At 41.8% G+C, this 23,645-nt stretch overlaps 1 protein-coding gene across 3 annotated transcripts in view; it reads right to left on the reverse strand.

Moving 5' to 3' along the window:
- Positions 1–23,645, reverse strand: part of PTPRQ (protein tyrosine phosphatase receptor type Q) — a 451,882-nt gene that overhangs the window by 354,672 nt on the left and 73,565 nt on the right. For all 3 annotated transcript variants that reach the window (XM_082257134.1, XM_082257133.1, XM_082257132.1), the window contains exons 17-18: positions 11,093–11,255; positions 1,947–2,207 (exon numbers count right to left, since the gene is read on the reverse strand). In XM_082257134.1, coding sequence (XP_082113260.1) covers positions 1,947–2,207; positions 11,093–11,255 — 424 coding nt within the window. The remainder of the gene's footprint in view (positions 1–1,946; positions 2,208–11,092; positions 11,256–23,645) is intronic.

The raw sequence follows: 23,645 nt of genomic DNA on the forward strand, positions 1-23,645 counted from the left end.
TGGACAAATTTCATTTTGTTATTCATAGAATTCAGTAAAATTAGTTTGTACTGTAATTTAGGGTGTCGGATATATCCGAATCTCCAAATAACGAAACATGTGTCTGAATATTTATTCGGAACAAAACAAACCGCACATGTCTACTAATCAGTGACCATCAGTGCAGCCTATCATTTCCCATTTAAAATCAAAATACATCAAAATGTTCTGTATTTTTTTGTTTGTTTAGCAAAAAGTAAAAAACAAAATGGCAAATACGTACCACCAAAAGAAAGCTCTATCTGTTTCAAAAAGAGTATAAAAATGTCATTTAGGTACAATGTTGCATGACCACGCAATTGTCATTCAAATTGCAACAGCGCTATAAGCTGAAAATTAGTCTGGGCAGGAAGGGGGTGAAAGTGCCCAGTATTGAAGTGGTTAAAGCGCTATTAAACCCAAAAGCAAATATTGATTATATTGCAGCATAACAATTCTTAGATGAGATGGATGTATTAAAAGCTCATGATCCCCAGCAGAATGTATCGGTTTATATGGATTAGACAAACTACTTTGGCAGGGGTGATTAAAATGTTCAGCTTTTATTTATTCATGCAAAACCTTTATCCAAAAAAATAAAAAAATAAAAAACTGTTTGCTGTAACCGAAAGTGCGAACTGGAGTCTGGTTTCAATTTGTTAGTGTATATAAATCTGCTAATACATTTATTTATACCCTCCCCATGACTTACAATGCTGCTGTCTGATGTGCCTTCTATGCTCATTCCTCCAGCGTTGTGTCTTACTAATACAGTAGATGTGTTACTGGCCAAATCACAAGGTGAAAACAGAGGAGAAAAAGTAAAAGAAAAGAAAACAGATGCAGCGACCAAATCTAAGGATTGCAATATAATACAGTTTTGGTTTTAGGTTTAGCACCACTTTAATACCACTTTAACAATGGAATCATAGACCGTTGTTACTAAGGGCCCCAGGTACCATTTTTTCCTTTGTGCAATGATTGGCTATTACATTTCTTACCATAGCTTGATTGTAAAGAATTTCATGGTAGCCATATGTCTCCTGAATTAGGTGTAATTTAAAGTGGTTGTAAACCCTTACATATACCCAGTGAAGTGACTGGCCTCAGGTGATACACAGAGATGAAACAAATCATTCTACATAAGTTGTACCTGCTTATCTGCAGTCTTCTCTTCTTTAAAGCCATTCAAAGTGCTGAATGGATAAAGCTTGTCCTAGCTGTCAGCAAAAAAAAAAAAGGGCGCAGAGAGCTGAAGTTATACTCTGCAGAGTTCAGTGAGGAGAGCTCTGACAGCTGATTGGAGAAAAGGGACAAACCCCCCTTCACACAGCACACAGAAACAGAGCTGAGGCTGTCAATCATCTTGAGATCCCTCGCCTGTCACCTTTAAACTCTTGGTGTCCTGAATACTTGTCACAAATTTTTAATGCAGATAGCAGACGAAAGAAACAGCAGACAAAAAATACACATAGTGCTTTTCATTGAGTCAAGTATACACTATAGAGAGATATGCTTTTTTCATATTTCGTCTGAGGTTTACAACCACTTTAAGCCACATTATTTCTGGATAGAGTAGTGTGAGGTTAAAACCACCACCAGGCATTTTTTACTATCTGTTTTCCCGTTATGGCGATTTAAGCTGGCCATACACAGCCTAAAGTTTGGGGAATTTCTGCTAAATCAGCTAAAATTCAAGCTGTTGGTAGCTCAGACAAGCATTATAAGACAAATGGTTACTTTTCATGAATCATTTGGTTTAATTACAGGGAGGAGGTGATAGTAGATTGTCTGTTTAGGCTCTATTCACGAGCAGTAAGCATTACCACACTGTATTGAATCAAACCTCAACTGTATTAAACTCTAAACAAAAAAGAAAGAAAAAAAAAAAAAAAAACAATTATAATAAAGGGAAAAGAAGAACAAACCTGCTACCACCAGCACAGATGCAGGATTCCCGGCAACAGATCCTTTAATTCTCTGGATTGTGAAGTTATAAATTCCACCAGGTAGCAGGTGTGTTAAAGTATACTCCGCTTGTCCCCCTGAGATATTAAACTCCCATACAGATGTGAAATTGGTTAACAGAATTCTGTAATGAGTAAAACTGCTTGTGGTTGGGTCCCATGTCAGAGTAGCAGAAGTGGTATTACTGTATTTCACTGAAAGGCCGCAAATTCCAGGGGGTCCTGGGAAAATAAAGAAAGTGTTTAGTGCCAAAGATAGTTTTCAGCATTATTCACATAACAACAAGCCATGCTTAGGATATTTCTACCTAATTAGGCCATTTTCACACGGGCTTTCCAAACCGGTCTGCCTGTCAGTTTTTTCAGGCGGTGCAGCCCTATGGAGCAGCAGATGTCAGCGGAGACATGTCCGCTGATACCCGCTGCTATCCGATTTGATCCTGTCAGTAAAATCAAGACAAATGGAAAGCCCTATTTTCCATCCGTCTGGAGGATCGGATCGGATGAAAACGGACAGGCGGTCCGTTTTCATCCGATCTTCCATAGAGGAGAGTGGGGCTCTGACAGGTCTGTCTCTACAAAGTAAGCGGAGAGGAACCTGTCATCCGCCTGCTCAACGGGGATTGGCGGATCGATCCCCGCTGAGCAAAATGGAGTCCGCCGGACGGAAAGCCCATGTGAAAGGGCCCTTAGTTCATTTTGGATATATACATTTAGCCCCCAGATACAAGAATCTTTCTGAGTGGCACATTCAATTCAGTTTGTTTCCTTTAGAAGCACATTTAATAGGCCTGTGCTGTGTAGAGAATGGTCTCTTACTAAAATGAATAAGGTGAAGCTGTGTTCACTTCACTCATCCATTCATGTGCAAACAAATGCTTCTTTTATTCTCCCCTGGATATGAGTGGATGAAATGAAAGTAGCTTTACTGTACTCTACAATCTACTTTAAAGCCCCATACACACGGGCCGAATGCAGGGCGACATTGGCTGGTTCAAAAAAAAAAACACCCTACATTCAGGCCATGTGTATGGACCGACAGAAGGCGACCGGCTCCTGGTCAGCGCTTTCAGCTAATGGCTGAGAGCGCTGAATGGAGTGTTCTGGGTGGGGGGCGTTCCCCTGTCAGAACACAACAGATCTATGTACTAACGTCGGATCGTTAGTACAGCAGCTGATGTTTTTTTTTTTTTTCCAACCCTCTGAGTTGAATGGAAAAAAAAACTCATGGGTTGTACCAGGCTTAAGTGAATATTCTCTTCTCCTTCAGTAACAAAAGCTGCACATTTCACCCAATCCACAATTTTGAGTAGTGCAAAATATGCACTCATTTCTTATTACACAGAATTGCAATGCTGAACTATATCCATAAAAAATACAACAGTACAGAAATAGCACATAAAATCACTATTCAACTATTGGTAGGTTAATTGGCTCCTGTCTAAATTGTCCCTAATATGTGTATGTTTGAATGTGAGGTTAGGAATGTGACCTTAGATTGTAAGCTCTTTGAGGGCAGGGACTAATGTGTATATGCAATATATGTAAAAGTGCTGTGTAAATCGTAGGCACTATATAAGTACCTGTAATAAATAAATAAAATAAATATTCAAAACTCCCTCCTCCCCCAGGGTCTTCCTGAATGACTGCACTGGACTAGCTTCTTAGATATGGTAGTCGATTTCCATCCTTTCACATATACAATCATATCGTTTCACATATGATTTTTGGGCAGAAATTACAGATTGGAGTTTTTTTGATGTATATATTGCTCCTATCTTGAATACATCACATCGTTTTTTGCAGCCGGTCAAACAGTTTTTTAGAAATCAAGAATTTTTTCGTGACACTGTATACACCTTTTTATCATGATCACTTTTTACATTTTTTATTTTAATGTCACTATCAAAGGTTTCCCATACACATTTTTCCATTTATTCCATGCTTTTTACTTATATGTATCTTTATTTTATATATGGTAGATGGACTAAAATATTGAATATGGGTTCCTTTACTCTTGATTGTTCCCTCACTTTAGCACTTATCACTAGTATATTTATTGTATTTGATTTATATTTATACATATGGAAACTTTTTCTGCACAGTGTGTTTAAATTTGGATTTCTTTGGGGTCACTCTGTCTGTGCAATCAAGCCGTAGATTCCCAACAGCTGACCGATTGGATGAACAACTAGTTTGATGACTCCAATTGTTGCCAGCTGTATGTATGGGGTGTATATATGGCCGATGCACATCCAGAGTGAACTTGGTAATGAGTAAGCGACACATTCAGTCGTGAAACGCGTCTACCATCTTTGTCCTGCACTCACAGTTTGTACCTATATTTGCCATTTGATTGATGTGGAATAAAGACACTCCTTTTTCTGAATTTCATGGGAAGTGCGGTCATTCCTTTTTGTTTGATGAGTCGATGTCTGTGCCACTCCCCTTAGATAGCATCCCTGTCTTGATGTGGCCATCATTTAACCCAATCAAACCCCCCCCCCCCCATCCCCACAGACAGCACACTCTCTGTGCTCCCACCGCAGATAGCATACTCTTCTCTGTGCACTCCACCTCAGATAGCGTATTCCTCTCTGTGCGCCCCACCTCAGACAGCATACTCCTCTCTGTGCACCCCACCTCAGATAGCGTATTCCTCTCTGTGCGCCCCACCTCAGACAGCATACTCCTCTCTGTGCACCCCACCTCAGATAGCGTATTCCTCTCTGTGCGCCCCACCTCAGACAGCATACTCCTCTCTGTGCACTCAGCCTCAGATAGCGTATTCCTCTCTGTGCACCTCACCTCAGACAGCATACTCCTCTCTGTGCACTCCACCTCAGACAGCATACTCCTCTCTGTGCACTCCACCTCAGATAGCGTATTCCTCTCTGTGCACCCCACCTCAGACAGCATACTCCTCTCTGTGCACTCAGCCTCAGATAGCGTATTCCTCTCTGTGCACCTCACCTCAGACAGCATACTCCTCTCTGTGCCCCTCTCAGGCATCACAATCCTCTCTGTGCACTCCACTTCAGATAGCGTACTCATCTCTGTGCACCCCGCCTCAGACAGCATACTCCTCTCCATGCCCCTCTCAGAGAGCACAATCCTCTCTGTGCACTCCACCTCAGATAGCGTATTCCTCTCTGTGCACCCCACCTCAGACAGCAGACTCCTCTCTGTGCCCATCTCAGACAGCATACTCCTCTCTGTGCACTCCACCTCAGATAGCGTATTCCTCTCTGTGCGCCCCACCTCAGACAGCATACTCCTCTCTGTGCACTCAGCCTCAGATAGCGTATTCCTCTCTGTGCACCTCACCTCAGACAGCATACTCCTCTCTGTGCCCCTCTCAGGCATCACAATCCTCTCTGTGCACTCCACTTCAGATAGCGTACTCATCTCTGTGCACCCCGCCTCAGACAGCATACTCCTCTCCGTGCCCCTCTCAGAGAGCACAATCCTCTCTGTGCACTCCACCTCAGATAGCGTATTCCTCTCTGTGCACCCCACCTCAGACAGCAGACTCCTCTCTGTGCCCATCTCAGAAAGCATACTCCTCTCTGTACACTCCACCTCAGATAGTGTACTCCTCTCTGTGCACCCCACCTCACATGGTGTACTCCTCTCTGTGCACCCCACCTCAGACAGCACACTCCTCTCTGTGCCCCTCTCAGGCAACACAATCCTCTCTTTGCCCTCCTCAAACAGCACAGTCCTCTCTTTGCTCCCCTCAGACAGCACACACTTCTTTGTACACCCCCACCTCAGATAGCGTACTACTCTCTCAGACCCGCTCAGAGAGCATACTCCTCTCTGTACAACCCACCTCATGTAGCGTACTCCTCTCTGGCCCCTCTCAGACAACAAAATCTTCTCTGTGCCCCCCTCAGGCAGCATACATTTCTCTGTGCACCCCACCTCAGATAGCATACTCCTCTCTGTGCTTCCCTCAAACAGCACATTCTTCTCTGTACACCCCACCTCAGATAGCGTACTCCTCTCTGTGCCCTTCTCAGATAGCACACTCCCTTCTGTACACCTCCAACTCAGATAGCATACTCTTCTCTGTGCACCCCACCTTAGAATGCATACTTCTCTCTGTGCCCCCCTTAGACAGCATAATCTTCCATGTGCCCCCTAAAACAACACACTCCTCTCTGTACTCCAGTCAGACAGCACATTCTTCTCTGTGCACCCCACCTTAGATAGCGTACTCCTCTCTGGGTCCCCCTTAGACAACATAATCTTCTATGTGCCCCCCTCAGACAGCACACTCCTCTCTGTACTCCCCTCAGACAGCACATTCTTCTCTGTGCACCCCACCTCAGAAAGGGTACTCCTCACTGCGCCCCTCTCAGATAGCACACTCACATCTGTACTGCCCCACCTCAGATAACAAATTCTTCTCTGTGCACCCCACCTCAGATAGTGTACTTCTCTCTGCGCCCCTTTCAGATAACACACTCCCCCCTGTAAACCTCCACTTCAGATAGCATACTCTTCTCTGTGTACCCCACCTCAGATAGAGTAATCCTCTCTGTGCCCCCTTTAGACAGCATAATCCTCCATGTGCCCCCTCAGACAGCACACTCCTCTCTGTGTTCCACTCAGACAGCACACTCCTCTCTGTGCACCCCACCACAGATAGTGCACTTCTCTCTGTGCCCCCCATAGATAGCACACTCATCTCTGTACACCCCCACCTTGAAAAGCATACTCTTCTCTGTGCACCCCCACCTCGGATAGTGTACTTCTCTCTGTGCTCCCCTCAGACAGCACATTCTTCTCTGTGCACCCCACCTCAGATAGCAAACTCTTCTCTGTGCACCCCACCTTAGATAGTGTACTTCTCTCTCTGCCCCTCTCAGATAGCACATTCCCCTCTGTACACCTCCAACTCAGATAGCATACTCTTCTCTGTGCACCCCACCTTAGATAGAGTTCTCCCCTCTGTGCCCCCCTTAGACAGCATATTCTTCCATGTGCCCCCTCAGACAGCACACTCCTCTCTGTACTCCCCTCAGAAAGCACATTCTTCTCTGTGAACCCCACCTCAGATAGCGTACTCCTCTCTGCGCCCCTCTCAGATAGCACACTCCCATCTGTACTGCCCCACCTCAGATAACAAACTCTTCTTTGTGCACCCCACCTCAGATAGCGTACTCCTCTCTGCGCCCCTCTCAGATAGCACACTCCCCTCTGTACACCCCCACCTCAGATAGCAAACTCTTCTTTGTGCACCCCACCTCAGATAGTGTACTTCTCTCTGCGCCCCTCTCAGATAGCATACTCCCCTCTGTACACCTCGACCTCAGATAGCATAATCTTCTCTGTGCACCCCACCTCAGATAGCGTACTCCTCTCTGCACCCCTCTCAGACAGCGCATGCCTCTTTTTGCTCCCTTCAGACAGCACACTTTTCTCTGTGCACTCCACCATAGATAATGCACTTCTCTCTGTGCCCCCATAGATAGCACACTCCTCTCTGTACACCCCCACCTCAAACAGCATACTCTTCTCTGTGCACCCCACCTTGGATAGTGTACTTTCTCTGTGCTCACCCCAGACAGCACACTCCTCTCTGTGCCCCCCCCCCCAAGGCAGCACACTCATCTCTCTGCACCCCACCTTAGATAGCACACCCCTCTCTATATTTCCCCCTCCAAGCCCCACTCCTTCCCCACAAACAACACTCTCCTCTCTGTGCCTCCACCCTCAGACATCACACTCCGACTTCGCATTTTCTTCTGCCCATTTCCCCCTCTCCTTACAGCAGTTTGCTCTTTGTTACTTCTTTTCCTATTGAAAAAAAAAGCAAAAAAAGTTCTTCTTCTCTTTCAAATAGCACAACAACACACTCCATTCTGTCCCCTAGCCATATTATACCCAGTTTCTGTTCTCCAGACAAACACTTTACGTTATATGTATCCAATGCAAAATATTACTTTAAAGTCATATTCCCCAGTCCAGGAGCACAGTTCAAACTTGCCAGTGCCACCAGCAGCACCCAGCACCCTGCCTGTGACTCCTAGCATCACCTTGTGCTTCAACCATGCACTTTATAGCATTGTATTTCAACTAGCAGGGCATTACAGGGCCTTTCAGCACACTGATGTGTCTTGTCCTACTTCAGCCTTTTTCTGGTCTTGTCTTGCATGCGTTGCCCTTCCATGTGCTCCCTGCTGTGAAGGCCAGTTGTAGGTGGGGGCAGGGACCATTTTGTTTGTTGTTGATCTCCTTCAGCCTAAGCAACAGTTTATGTTTTCTAGACTTTGCATGTGAAGGGGGGAGCACCACTCTATGTTTAGTGCAGTGTTTAGAGTGGAAGTCACTCGAGCACCTGCTGGAAGAGGATTCTGCCTAAAGAGGATCTGCAGCCTACATCATTTGTATTAAAAATAACTTTGCCATTCTGAAGCTTCCCTCCAACCACTTTGCATATTATTTTATATATACTGTGATTCTGTACTTGCCAAATATGCTGCAGAAATCTCTCTCCACTAAGACTGACTGCAGCCATTTTAACTGTGGGCAGCTGAAACTGCTGCCTGTTCACTTCCTGGATTTACACAGACACACACACACGCACACCTAGACATAAATATATAAATATATACACACAGACACACATACATATATACAGACAGACAGACACACTCACACCACTGCTTGCCTGCACATTTCTCCTCTCTGGATAAATAAAAAACACATGGATCTCTGCAGTCTCCTAGTATCTCCGCCCTCATCCAGTCACCTTCAGCTCTGCAATTCTCATTGGTTCTCCAATGACTCACCCCTCCTCCCTTGCTGGCAAACTCTTACGAGAGTGAGAGAGAGAGCTGTGTGTGATTTATTTAGCCTAGGCTAATTACCGGACAAGAAAGAGGAAGTGGACTGTATAAGGTATTGACTGGCAGAAAAAAAAGGTTTTACTATCCAAAGTTCAAACAAGAGGATTTAATGTGTCACCACAGAGTGGCGCTGTGGACACTAATACTGTAGGCTGTGCCTCATCCTGGATTACATGAACACATGAATGAAAAAAATTGATGGACTTTAGTGGCACAACATAACCTTACAACAATAATAATTGTTAAAAATATTTCTTTATTAAATTCATAAAACCTCACATATACATTAACCACTTGCCGACCGCCCACAGTATATTTACTGCGGCAGTCAGCCCCTCCTGGGCAAAGCAATGTAGTACTACGTCGCTCGCCCAGGAGCCTGTAGGGAGCAAGAGAGCGCTTGAGGCGCTCTCCTGCCCCCCCTCGTTAACGGCCATCCTCGCGCGAGTGACCGGCAGCTCCGATGTCGCCGGCCACTCGTGATCTCCCGCTGGAGAGGGAGTAAGGCAGGCGGCAGATGTAAACAAAGCCACCTGTCATTCTCCCTGGTGTAACTGCAGAGATAATATGATCCTGCTATGTACATGTAATGTATGTGGTTACATCACAAGCCACGCCCCTTGACAGTTAGAATCAGGCCCCTAGGGACACACTTAACCCCTTGATCACTAATAAAGTTAACCCCTTCCCTGCCAGTGTAATTTTTACAGTGCATATGTATAGCACTGATTACTGTAGTAATGTCACTGGTACCCCCAAAAGTGTCAAAAATGTTAGTCAGGGGTCCGATCTGTCTGCCGCAATGTCGCAGTCCCGCAAAAAAAATACCATTACTAGTTAAAAAAAAAAACAATAAAAATGACATAAATCTTTCCCTTAGTTAGTAAACGCAATAACTTTTGCGCAAACCAATCAAAACACGCTTATTTCGATTTTTTTTACCAAAAATATGTAGCAGAAAACAAATTGGCCTAAAATGTTAAAAAATTTAGATTTTTACATTTTTTTGGGGGGGAATTTCATTAATTTAATTTCATAAATATTGTTATTTTTTTTAAAAAAAATTTGTTTATAGCGCAAAAAATAAAAATCGTACAGGTGATCAAATACCACCAAAAGAAATCCCTGTTTGTGGGGAAAAAAAGGATGTCAATTTCATTTGGGTAGAGCGTTGTACGACCGCGCAATTATCCTTTAAAGTCACGCAGTGCCGAATCGCAAAATAGGCTCTGGTCTTTGAGCAGCCAAATCCTCTGGGGTTTAAGTGGTTAATAAATTCATTTATTAAAAAAAAACAAAAAAAAACGGTACTTTCTAAATGGATAAGTGTTTAGCCCAGCATTAAAATGTACCTTCAAACCTGGATATGAAAATAGCCCGCTCAAAAAATGTATACTATACTGGTCTAAGACCAATCCAAAGAACAGGTAGTGGTGGCCAGTATCCAGATAGTAGGTCCCAATGAGGTCCATCGCAGGGGTCAATAGCAGGATTTATTAGAGAGAGATCCACAGCAACTTTAAAGAAAAGTGAGGGAATAAAAAAGAAGCTGGCTCAAGTTTTCAGCAGTGAACTGAGAGGCTGAGCCAGCTGTTGGTTCAGGCAGTGCAGTGATCCCCAGGAAAAGTAGGGCCAAAAAATATTTTCCCTACTTCTCATTTAATAAAGACTTTAACTGCTCCTAGATCTTAGCAACTCACATTTGCAGAGTCAATAATTACCAAGAGGCTGCTCTTAAAGGACCTACTACTGCCAGAATACCACATATATAATATGCTTGCACACTTACCCACTCTCTCTCTAAGAATATAGTTAAGCAATAAAAGTAAAAAAAAAAAAAAGAGTAGAATAACTGGCGTCCAACTTGTTTTCTCCCCACAATACACCAAGGATCAGACCCTAAGATTGAAATGCTAGCCAACTGCAGTACTAAGGCCAAGTGCATGTGGCAGTATATTTCATAGAAACCTTATTCCAACTATTTAACTGCTAAAATGTTTGCTGTGTTTCTATTTGTGTTTCCAAAACACAATAGAAAAATAATAGCTAGGGTTGGATGTTCTTTTCCTCTGCCATCTGCATCTTTTTTTTAATGTTTTACCAATTTCAAATGTAAAAAAGGGAAGGAATATCCAATTAGAAATAAAATTATTGTATCAAGATATCATTAAGGCTGATTAGAACTCTTCTATCACCTCACAGCTGACCTAGAGGTCTGGTGGTTACCAAAAAGCCTCACATACTTACTAGTAGTTGTTGTTATCTGTTCAGGCATACTGGAATGTTGTCCTTTAATTGTCACAACTTCAAACATGTAGTCTTCCCCTGGTGAAAGATTTTTCACCATTGCTTCATTATTAACTGTTTTTAACTTGGAAACGTTTTCCCTTGTGGTCTGCCGGTAGGTAATCTGTAAAAACAAGTTTTTTGATCATTTGAGGTCTGTTTTGTTTTTATTCGTGCTGCTAATGCCATAAATATTGATGCTTAATTTTAACAGACATCTGCACAAAATAAATGATAATGTAAGCTTTGTATGATGTTTGGATTGGCACTGGTCCCTGCAAAGAAAAAAATGATGAGGGACAGTTGACCACTGGAGCATGGAACAGAGCAGTCTGCAGGAGGAGCAGAGGATCAGGAAAGTAAATGACTTTTACCTTCCCCTGGATAGAAATGAACATTTAAAGTGATTGTAAAGCCTTGTTTTGTTTTTTTGTTTTTTTTTAGATAAAAATAATAAACATATTATATTTACCTGCTCTGTGCGGTTGGTTTGGACAAAGCAGCCCAGATCTTCCTTTTCTCAGTCCCTCTTTGGCTCTCCTGTCCCCTCCCTCCTGTTGAGTGCCCCCACAGCAAGCAGCTTGCTATGGGGGCACCCGAGTCGTGCTGCCCGCCCCCTTTCTCTCCTCATTGGCTGACTGACTTTGATTTACAGCAGTGAGAGTCAATGGCACTATGCTGCTGACTCAGCCAATAAGGAGGAGAGTCCTGGGCACCCGAGACACTCCTGCAACATTGCTGGATCTAGATAGACCTCAGGAAAGTATTAGGGGGGCTGCTGCACACAGAAGGCTTTTCATCTTAATGCATTGAATGCAATAAGATAGAAAACCTTTTGCCTTTACAACCACTTTAAATATAACTAACTGAAAACTTTTTTTTTAGTTTTGGATAGTATGTAGAGGGATTAGAATACTTGTTAGTTTTTATGTTTTTATTGCTATTTGTGCTCCCGCTAAGGAGAATGCCCCTCTCTATTTGTCTTGTTTACCATTATCATTGAAAGTGAAAGTAAAATAATATTCAAAATTTTGGGTTGTCCCCAAAAAAGTAATAAATGGGAAAATCTTCCCATGGGGGCACTATTTCTGGTGACCTGGAGGGGGGGGGGGGTTGAGGGGGGCCTTAGAATTCCCTTAATTTGCATGGATTTCCTCTAACTTCCTGTTTGGCTATGGGATAGGAAGTGAAGGGAAATCTCTGCAATGGGACAAAGATGGTAAAATAAAAATGTGACAGGGGTTATAACCCTCCCTTGCTCTACCAAAAATGAAAAAAAGTTTTGCACATAGCACTACTTAAATTCTTGCAGTGTGGGCAATGGAGGAGTTTTAGTTTTACTGGAGTTGGGCTTTAGATAATAGTTTGTGGGTACATAGACTGTGGCATATGGGTGCTGTATATAGAGGGGGTCGGCTCAAGTTTTATTTAACCATGCCCCTTCAGGCTTTTCCCAATTTTGCCGCAATTTGGCCACATTCACAATTAGCTTGGTGAGGGTGTTAAAAAAGAATGATCGACCCCATATGCCAGATATTCTAGGTACGCCCCCTGGGTATATCAAGTCTATGCACCAGGGGTTCTGGATACAGTGATGGCAAAAAGGGGCAGAAGGAATGATTTTCATGACTCTGCCTACTTACCCATAATCAGGGACTGAGCTCCTTGTTTTTGTGCTGGAATTGAATGTGTAAATACTTTCTGTTATAAGAAAATAATAATGCTGTATCCCACAGGAAAATGCATACACAGTTTCTGGTAAAGAAGACCACTCACAGCTGGACTCCTAACAGTGACTACAAAGAGCAGTGACCCAGAAAAGCATTTATGTTACCTCTTAGGAGGGTCAGGCTACTGTGCATTCCTTTCCACTTTGAGGTGTTTTTCTTTTCTATTTTATTGCAAGAGATAAAAAGCTGCAGGGTGAAAAAGCCAAAAGCATCAAACAGATTGTTGGTGCTTATCCATCAGTGTTATTGGTGCCTTGTTCATATTTCAAAAATCTGTCCAAACTAATTTGTTACTGGGCTCTCAAACTTACAGATTAAATTCCACTAATTCTGCTGTTTTTTATATAGAAGAAATACACCAGAATATATATTACTACTATTAGAATTCAGTAGGACTTCCAAAAATGCAGAGGTTTCCCGGAAGCTTGAAGTGTAATTTGAAATATATGAAAATAACTCTTAGGAGGCGTTTTTTTAGATTTACGCAAAGGTCAAAGTAGCTGTCGGCTACACACCACTGAGCAGAGCTTACAACAGGCAAGCATTTATCATAGGTTATCACTGGACAGTGTTTGTAATCTTACTGCAAAGTTTTGTTACTGGTGTGTTTTGTGGTTGGTTGTGAGTGATCTGAGAAAATTCTGCCAGCAGATAACGGAACACTTTTTGAGGTTCATTTTAAATGATCAGTACACCCAAAAGTGATATTTTAGTTATAGCCAGCACTTGGTAGGACTTGGTAAGTCAGCAAAATGTCCCAGCCATGTTTCCAAACTCTGTTACCGCCCATCGCTACATGTTCCTGAAATTCTATTGCATTTATGATCCTGCTAGAAATGCAGTGAGCTCCTAAAGTGGTTCTAAAGGCATCTTCTGTGTGCAGCAGCCCCCCACTATTACTTACCTGAGCCCCATCTTGATCCAGCTATGAGAGTCTCGGCTGTCGTCGACTCTTCCTCCTTATTGGCTGAGACACACAGCTGGCGCCATTGGCTCCCACTGCTGTCAATCAAAGTCAGTGAGCCAATGAGGAGAGAGAGGGGCTGAGCCATGGCTTCGTGTTTGAATAGACACACAGAGCAGCGGCTCGGTTTGGGTGCCCATAGCAAGCTTCTTGCAGTGGGGGCACTCAGCAGGAGGGAGGGGCCAGGGGAGCCAGTGGGGGACTGAGAAGAGAAGGATCTGAGCTGCTCGGTGCAAAACCACGGCACAGGTCAGGTAATTATACCATGTTTGTTATTTTTCAACAAAAACATTTTAGTTAGACTTTAGTATCACTAATTTCTTAGTGAGTTGACAAAATTGCTACTGCTGCACTGAAACCTCAAGCAGCATTGTCAGCCTTGCCTGAGTTCTCCTCTGCAGGACTACATAACACTTCCCCCTCTTTTTTTCTCTATAACTATTCCTCATTTTTAGGCACTTGCTCCTCTCACACACCAGCTACGATGTTAGACTGACAGTTTGATTTACTTCCAGGTTTAATTAGCGCTTCATTCTTAAAGGGGTTGTAAAGTCAGAAGTTTTTTTATCGTAATGCATTCTATGCATTAAGATAAAAAGCCTTCCTTGTGCTGCAGCCCCCCTCAGCCCCCCTCATACTTACCTGAGACCCCTCTCTATTCAGCGATGTCCAAGAACGCCTCAGCCGTCCGTGACTCTCTCTCCTGATGGCTGAAACTAAGCAGCAGTGCCATTGGCTCCTGCTGATATTAAACTCAGTTAGCCAATCAGGAGAGAGCGGGAGCAGAGCCAAACGGAAGCTCCATGTCTGAATGGATACATGGAGCTGCAGCTCGGCTCAGGTGTCCCCATAGCAAGCTGCTTACTGTGGGGGCACTCAACAGGAGGGAGGGGCCAAGAGCTCCAGCCAGGGACCTGAGAAGAGGAGGATTCGGGCTGCCCTGTGCAAAACCAACTGCACAGAGCAGGTAAGTATAACATGCTTGTCATTTTAATAGAAAAAAAAATGAGACTTAACAATCACTTAATGTGCTAATTTTTAAGTGCAGTAACCCATAGCAAACAATCAGATGGTATTTTGTCTTAGCCTAAAGATAGAAAAGTGAATTTGAAATAGCTCTGCACTTAAAGAGGAAGTAAACCCTCCTCTGCAAGTTGTACCTATAGGTAAGCCTATGATAAGGCTTACCTATAGGTACTGTAAATATCTCCTACATGTACCGTTTAGGAGATATTTACCTTACATGCAGCCAGTGACGTCACTGGCGCATGCGCTCTGAAGGAACGGCTGCTCGTGCCATTCCTTCAGAGCCCCGTGCAGTGTCCGTCGGCTCCCGCGCTCGTGCGCGGGAGTGACGTCACCGCGGCTCCGGCCAATCAGATGGCCGGATACCACGATCCTGGAAGACGGGCGACTGGACATGTCGCCCGTCATAGAGGTAAGCAGGCGGCATGGCGGGGGCTCGTTCTAAGGTAAGTATTTCATAATGAGCTAGTATGTGATGCATACTAGCTCATTATGTGTTTCTCTTTCAGTGTAAAGAAAAAAAAAATATGTGGGTTTACAACCTCTTTAAGATTTATCACGCAAGGAAACCTTGTACTTAAATAATTAAGGAGCCCCTCCTTGCTGACCACCTTTTGAAAATGCTAGCTGTCTTTGGCTTTAATGCTTTTAGACAGCAAACAAGACAGCCAGGAAGCTAGCATGTTCAGAATAAAAGGTTGGCAATGGCAGCATTTATAAATCCTAGAGAAAAAAGAGCTTAAAACCAATGATAATAGAGTCCAAATCAACTTTATCATGTGATTAAATGACCATTGAATGCATTTTAGGGGCCAAGAAATCCTAATCATCAGGGCTAAAAGCTAGGAAGAAAAGTATAAACTTCACACTGCTCAATAACATAATAAATGATCATTATAATTTTAAAATCAGTAGGTGTTTATAAAATAGATAAGCATATAATTTATAAACTGCATAATTACAGCACTTAAAAGTCATTGACATAAATCTTATAAAAAAGAATAATAAAATATTAACATCAACAACTGAGACATCAATAATTTTATAAAATTGATGTGAACTGAAAAAGGTTACCATCTATCTACAAGTGATAAAATAAAGAATTCTAAACAACTCATAATATTAGACGAACGGCTTGCAATGAAACCTCAAAAACTGTTAAAAAATAGGGATAATGATTTTAGTTACTTGAGCATGGTTGCAAATTGAATAGTAATAATATGTTTTGAAATTCATATTTAGGGACAAGGTTTAGGTTTAGATAAACATGAGTTTGGCAAGCACCTGTTATTCGAGGTTCCAGACAATGGTGAACGAATAATTTGTGGGGGTTATTAGGGGCCATTACTTTCTTCCACTCCAGCAGCTATGAAAAAACACTCACTTGGTAAAGGATGCTGCTGTTCAAGCCACAGGTGGCTCCATGCTGACTTGCTTGCTCACTTAATACTTCCCTCCCTATAACTTGAGGCAGATGTTACAGCTGTGCAGATGGTAAATCTTGTATGAGGGGTATGGGTGTGAAGTGAGGAGTAAAGGGGGAGGGGAATTTTGGCAGGGCAGGACCAATGGGGTATACAGAAGAGGTGGCACCTTGGGCTCATCAGCAGGAGGGGGGTTCAAAAAGGGCAGGTTATGAAAGCTATGCTACTAAACTATTGCACATCTCATTGGGTAAGGTAGATGCACTTTGACCTTTTTGCCTTAGGTCTTCAAGGAGCTTGTCCCAACAGTGACCATGGGCCTTTTGCTGCCGACTAATATTTCTGAGGTTCTGCTCCCACCGTGCTCTTAGGTGCAAAGTCATATGCTCCCTCATGCATGTGGTATCCAAATGGCTGGTAGTTTTACCCTGGCTTATATGCTGCAGGCAGAGATTGCAGACTACAATGATCCTGTTGGCAGCAAAGACCCACATTGTACTGACATTGTACTTTCCTAAGGCTAGACTATTTCTACCATACCTATTGCTGATGTCTATATTTTAAATATTTTATGAATAATTGGAGATGTGAGGGGGTTCAGGGAAATATGGAGATGTGGTTTCAAAGTGTTTTGATGCACATTTTATTGAACATTTAAGACAATGCAGTGTGGCACTGTGAAAAAGGAATCTGACAAACTATAGTATTAAACTGTTATGCCACTGTTCAATTTATACAATGTTGAGAGTTTTAGCTTTATTTTTAAAGAGTATAACCTATAGTTCTATATTTTGTAGATCAGGTATGGATTCTACATTGGTCGATTTGGGTCTGTTACTGATGAGTAAAACAATTCTAAAAAAAATGTTCCTAGTTAATGATTTAGATTTGAGTTCTGCTGCTAGTAAATTAAAGCCAAGCAATAATGTAAAAGCCAAAAAATGTATTACACATGGAAGTTATATGGTGACAGAATACAGTGGCACTAATACTGTCAATAGGAATCATACTCTTCTTTAACACCACACACAGCTTAAAGGCATCTCCCAAGCACATCCCAGGTTGCCCTTAAAGTTGCATACAGTGGAGGACCCTCTTCCTGCTTGTCATTTATTTTTCTTTTGCTACATGTCTCCCAGGGCAGTGCCCAGCTCCCCATGAATTTCTTCACCAAGCCCTTGCCTAATAGCATTGAAAAATGCCAGAACACCACCCTTAGAATTTATTGGGCTTGTATTTAGGTTCACAATTTTCTAAAATGATGATGGGTTCAATGAAAGGGTGCAAGAATAGCACATTTCCTCATTTGTATGGATAATCCCTAATCAGTTCTCCTTTAGGTAGTTGTTAGCTGTGGTATTATAGCTAGGGACTGAGATAACTAAGCAATAACTAACTGCTATAAGCTCAGATTGCAAAAAGACCCATTTTGTGGTACGTATCCTGTTAAAGCCCAGTTCCAGCCCAAACTCTTTTCTTGTAATTTTGATATTGAATAAGAAAGGGATACAACCTTTTTTCAGGTTTTATTGATGTCTTTGGTCCACTGTGTATATTTATCCTCATGGCATGTCCTGGTGACAGGGTGCCCCAAGGACAAGAAGGGATGGCATATCTCTCTGATGGGTTGAAGAATGGAGATATCTTTAGTAAGGACTCAACCAATTAAAAAAAAAAAAACTTATAGACATTAAAAAATAAAAGATTTGGCTGATGTTAGCCTAAATTTGTTGGTTGTTATTGGACTCAATAGAATATATGTGATGGTATAAACTACAAGGTATAATTTATCTTTTTTGGTATGCAATAAATACTTACAAAAACGTATTTATATTTATGTCATAAAAGGGGTTCCCGGAACATTTCAAACACCAAAATGATTGATGATTCCTTAATACTTATACCTCTGATATGCTGCATTTGGAATGATTTAGTCTGTCAATTTGTTATGTCTGATTTCAAAGCCCTGTGCTTATTTTCCAACCACTCCAGAGATGCTCCGTGCACTTCAGGTTAGTCATTCGTCTCATAAAATTTCCACATTTCAGTTATCCTGATGTGAAAAATGACCTTTGCTTTAATTCCATAGATACCTTACACAGAAAAATAGTGTACTTAATGTTGGACATAAATTCAGACTGTTTTATCATCTCATAGCTTCTTATACTGATCATAATATTTGTGGTCTAATAGGTAGTAGAAAATATGGCTTTTGTTTTGTTACAAAAAATAAGACATTTTAATTATTTGGGGTGGGTGTTTTCTTCATTGTTACTTAGGAGTAGTGTTGAGTGGTGAAATTTCTAAAAAAAAAATTGCCTCTGACAATCTAACATGAAATCCCTGTTTTACTCATCCCTCCAAGGATGCTGCCAGAACCTCTAGAAAAAAACTGACCTTGGCTTTAAAACACATCTTATGTGGCAGACAGTCAGACAGACATTGTACTATTAACCTGCACTTTTTTAGTCACTTTGCAAAAAAAAAGAAAGAAAATGTGCAAATAGTCTCCTAAATTATTCAGCTTATTTAAAAAGCAAATTTTTGTTCACTTTGAATACCCAATCAAGTGCAGATGATTTTCACAAGATCCTTAAGTGAAGGTTCTCAAAGCTCAACTAACTTAGGAAATCCACACAATTACCTCCACTTTTTTGGAAAAGTGTTTCAGTTCTTTGCATATCCAGTGTGTACAGCCATAGCCAAAAGTTTTGAGAATGACCCAAATATACATTTTCACAAAGTCTGCTGCTTCAGTGTTTTTAGATCTTTCTGTCAGATAATACTATGGTATACTGAAGTATAATTACAATTTCATAAATATCAAAGGCTTTTATTGACATATGCATTTAGTTTATGCAGAGTCAATATTTGCAGTGTTGACCTTACTTTTTCAAGACCTCTGCAATTCATCCTGGCAAGCTGTCAATCAATATCTGGGCCACATCCTGACTGATGGCAGCCCATTCTTGCAAAATCAATGCTTATAGTTTATCAGAATTTGTGGGTTTTTTTCTTGTTCATTCACCTCTTAAAGGATTGACCACAAGTTCTCAATGGGATTAAGGTATGAGGAGTTTCCTGGCCATGGACCCAAAATTTTAATGCTTTAATGTTTTGTTCTCCAAGCCACTTAGTTATCACTTTTGCCTTATGGCAAGGTGCTCCATCATGCTGTAAAAAGCATTATTGGTCACCAAACTGTTCTTGGATGATTGGGAGAAGTTGCTCTCGGAGGATGTTTTTGTACCATTCTTTATCCATGGCTTTACCATTCTTTATTCGTGGCAAAATTGTGAGTGATACCACTCCCTTGGCTGAGAAGCAACCCCATACATAAAGGGTCTCAGGATGCTTTACTGTTGGCATGACCCAGGACTGATGGGAGCGCTTACCTTTTTTTCTCCGAACAAAGTTTTTTTCGGGATGCCCCAAACAATCAGAAAAAGGATTCATCAGAGAAAATGCCCCAGTCCTTAGCAGACCAATCCTCATACCTTTTGCAGAATATCAGTCTGTCCCTGATGTTTTTCCAGGGGAGAAGTGGCTTCTTTGCTACTCTTCTTGACACCAGGCCATCCTCCAAAAGTCTTCTCCTCACTGTGCGTGCAGATGCACTCACACCTGCCTGCTGCCATTCCTGAGCAAGCTCTGCATTGGTGATGCCCTGATCCTGCAGCTGAATCAACAATATGAGACAGTCCTGGCACTTGCTGGACTTTCTTGGGTGCCCTGAAGCCTTCTTCACAAAGGCAGTGGAAATTGGGTTTTTTTGGGATTAAGTTAATTTTTATGGCAAAGAGAGACTTTGCAATTAATTGCAATTCATTTGATTACTATTCATAACATTCTGGAGTATATGCAATTTGCCATCATTAAAACTGAGGCAGCAGACTTTGTAAAAATTAATATTTTATTCTCAAAACTTTTGGCCACGGCTGTAGGTACATAAGGCTGGTCCTGGACATTCAAAGAGAATCTCTTCTTTTACATATCTCAGTGTTTATCATTATAAGGCTAAGTTCACACTGGCATTAAAAGCATTAAAAGCAGGCATTTGAGAGGCATAAAAAAAATGCCCTCAAATGTCTATGCAAATGATACAATAGACAGCACACAGTGAAGCATTTGAAGCCTTTCAATATCTCCCATTTAATCCTATGGTAATTCTTTGCAAATGCTCTGGTAGGCAGTTACGGTGCTTTTGATTGGTGTTAACCACTTAAGCCCCGAAAGATTTTACCCCCTTCCTGACCAGGGCCTATTTTGCGATTCAGCACTGCCTGACTTTAACGGACAATTGCGCGGTCGTGCGATGCTGTACCCAAATTAAATTGAGGTCCTTTTTCCCACAAACAGAGCTTTCTTTTGGTGGAATTTGATCACCTGTGCAATTTTTAGATTATGGCTATAAACAAAAAAAGAGCGACAATTTTGCAAAAAATAACAATATTTTTTCAAATTTTTTTTATATGAAATTCCCCCCCCCCCCCCAAAAATGTAAAAATCAAAATGTTTTAACATTTTTGGCCAATTTGTTTTCTTCTACATATGTTTGGTAAAAAAAATCGCAATAAGCGTATTTTGATTGGTTTGCGCAAAAGTTATTGCGTTTACTAACTAAGGGAAAGATTTTTGTCATTTTTATTTTTTTATTTTTTTAACGAGTAATGGCGGTGATCTGCGATTTTTTTTGCGGGACTGCGACAGATCGGATCCTTGACATTTTTGACACTTTTGGGGGTACCAGTGACATTACTACAGTAATCAGTGCTAAAAATATGCACTGTTACTGTAAAAATGACACTGACAGGGAAGGGGTTAACTTTATTGGAGAAGGAGGGGTTAAGTGTGTCCCTAGGGGCGTGCTTCTAACTGTATAGGGATGTGGCTGTGCATAGCAGGACCATATGATCTCTGTTATTACACAGGGGAGAATGACAGGCAGCTTTGTTTACATTAGCCGCCTGCCTTTCTCCCTCTCCACCCGATGATCGCGAGTGACCGGCGGACATCAGGTCCACCGGTCACACGCGCGGGGGGGTCCGCGAACGAGCGGGGGCGGGAGCGCGCCTCCGGCGCCGTGCGCTCGCCCTCTAGAGCCTCACAGGCTAGCGACGTAGTACTACGTCGCTTTGCCTGTGAGGGGCTGACTGCCGCAGTAAATATACTGACGGCAGTCGGCAAGTGGTTAATAGGCATTTGTGGAGCGGTTTTATTACACCTTAACGCTCATCAAACGCTTCAAAACTGTCCATAGGGCATTTGGGGAGCATTTTTAACTCTTCATTAACACTTTTAAAATGCCAGTCTAAAGCCCATACTAAAGCTCAATAATGCAAATCTAATGCCCATACTAACGCTATAAGAGCATTTGTTAAGAGTTAGAAAGTTAATCAAGTGTGAACAAACCCTAACAGAAAATATTGGCCTATCTCTAAAGTCAAGCATGGCCCAGCTCCTTCCAGCTCCTCCCAGCTCCTAAGCTGCTGTTCTTGCATTTTTTCATCACATGCTCAATTTGCCTAGGTGAAGTTTGTAAAAGGGTTATTATAACTTCCAGTTTCTATTAAAGAGGAAGTAAACCACAGGGTTCATTTTTTTTTCTGGCCTGCAAAGCCATAATACATTGCATACTAGCACATTATATGAAACTTACCTGCAAACGAAGCCCTCCACCGATACATTGTCACCGCTGGACACCAAATCCATCTTCACCCGTCTTCCCTCTGGGGTTTACGGACTGGCTGGAGCCGCATGACGTCACTCCTGCACATGCGCGGGGGAGCAGCCGTTTACAGCACAGGACTCTGAAGGAACGGCAAGAGTGGCCGTTCCTTCAGAGCGCATTCTCCGATGACATCATCGGCTGCATATACTGTAAATATCTCCTAAACGGTGCACGTTTAAGAGATATTTACAGTACCTATAGGTAAGCCTTAGTATAGGCTTAATTATAGGTACAATTCATGTATGGGAGTTCACAAACACTTTAATAGAACGTATAAACTCTTAGAAGCACAGATCACACTACCAATATGTTTAGACCAAATATGTTCTGTACTTCAGACTGCCTACATGTATGTTAATTCGTTTGTTACCCAGGTGTTTAACTAAATGGTATTCTGAATTTACCAGTCACCCCATAACTTTGTAGAGAGAAGGTTAAAAGTCAATCCACTCAAAATGTTTTGGTTTGGGGGTATACTGGCAGGTTTACACATATTCTAGATTATATCTCCCAGTCATTCATATGGAAAAATGATCAATATACGATCACACACCATACTGGATCAGACCCTGAGATTTTCAGAGTTCTGTAACAACTCTTGATTAGTGTTGGTATAAAACAGAGACAAAATGTGTTGACAACACACCAAGGAGTATGTTGCAATTCCAAAGCTTTTTATTGAAGGATCTTATAACATTTCAACGTTTTAGGGCTGCATGGGACCCCTTACACGCTTGGTGAAGGGGTCCTGCATGGCCCTGAAACATTTCACTCTTATATCCATTATATCCCCAGTACTACTTGTTTTACATCATAGCCACAGCCATTGTCATTCTAACTGACAATGTCATGCTCTTTCAACAGTTCCTCTGTAAAATGCAACAACTATTTCACTAAAAAATCTCTAAGGCTGGATTCACACTTGTGTGCTTGCTTTGGAGTGCACTTTTTAGGAGTGTTTTTGATGCCTGTCATGATGCGTCAATGGATACAAAAAGTGGACATGTGCAAAAGCACTATTGAAAACAATGGAAAACCTTTGCACATGCATCAATGCGTGACAATGGGTGTCAATGGGCCCCAAGGTGTGTCCACTTAAAAAGAAAACATTAGTAGGGGAGTTGTTGGTATTTAAAGCTACTTTTTTCTCATTTTGGAATTTGCCATGGACGAGTTGTAAACTAGATGGGCTAGATGAATAAATTTTAGATGATTAGTAAAATGATCTTGGCTGAGTCAGTATGTTTGCTAAGCAACTGACATTCAGATGTCATACCCATTAATAATTAATAAATAGCACCATGTGTTTAGAAGACAAATTTCAAACAGAATGACCACACTATCAACTAAATAGTTTAACAGGAGCTACTATATAAAAAAAAGTATAAAGCAAGCAGATAGGCTTTGATAACTTTAATAAAACAGCTTTAATATAATGCTCACCATAGCTGTAGTATCATTTTAAGTTATATTAATTGTTTTGTCATTTATGAGAAAAAGAAAACCTATTAACAGAGGAAAAACTGGGGCTAATATTTTGTCTGTCTTTCTGATTTTCTAGCTCCGATGCTTTCCAAGTTATTGACCTGGCAGTAGGCAGCTCAGGAGTTCTGTCTTTTGTATCATGCATGCTGCAAGG

The sequence above is a fragment of the Pelophylax lessonae genome, assembly GCF_965119305.1.
Source record: "Pelophylax lessonae genome assembly, chromosome: 4".
NCBI classification, from domain to species: domain Eukaryota; kingdom Metazoa; phylum Chordata; class Amphibia; order Anura; family Ranidae; genus Pelophylax; species Pelophylax lessonae.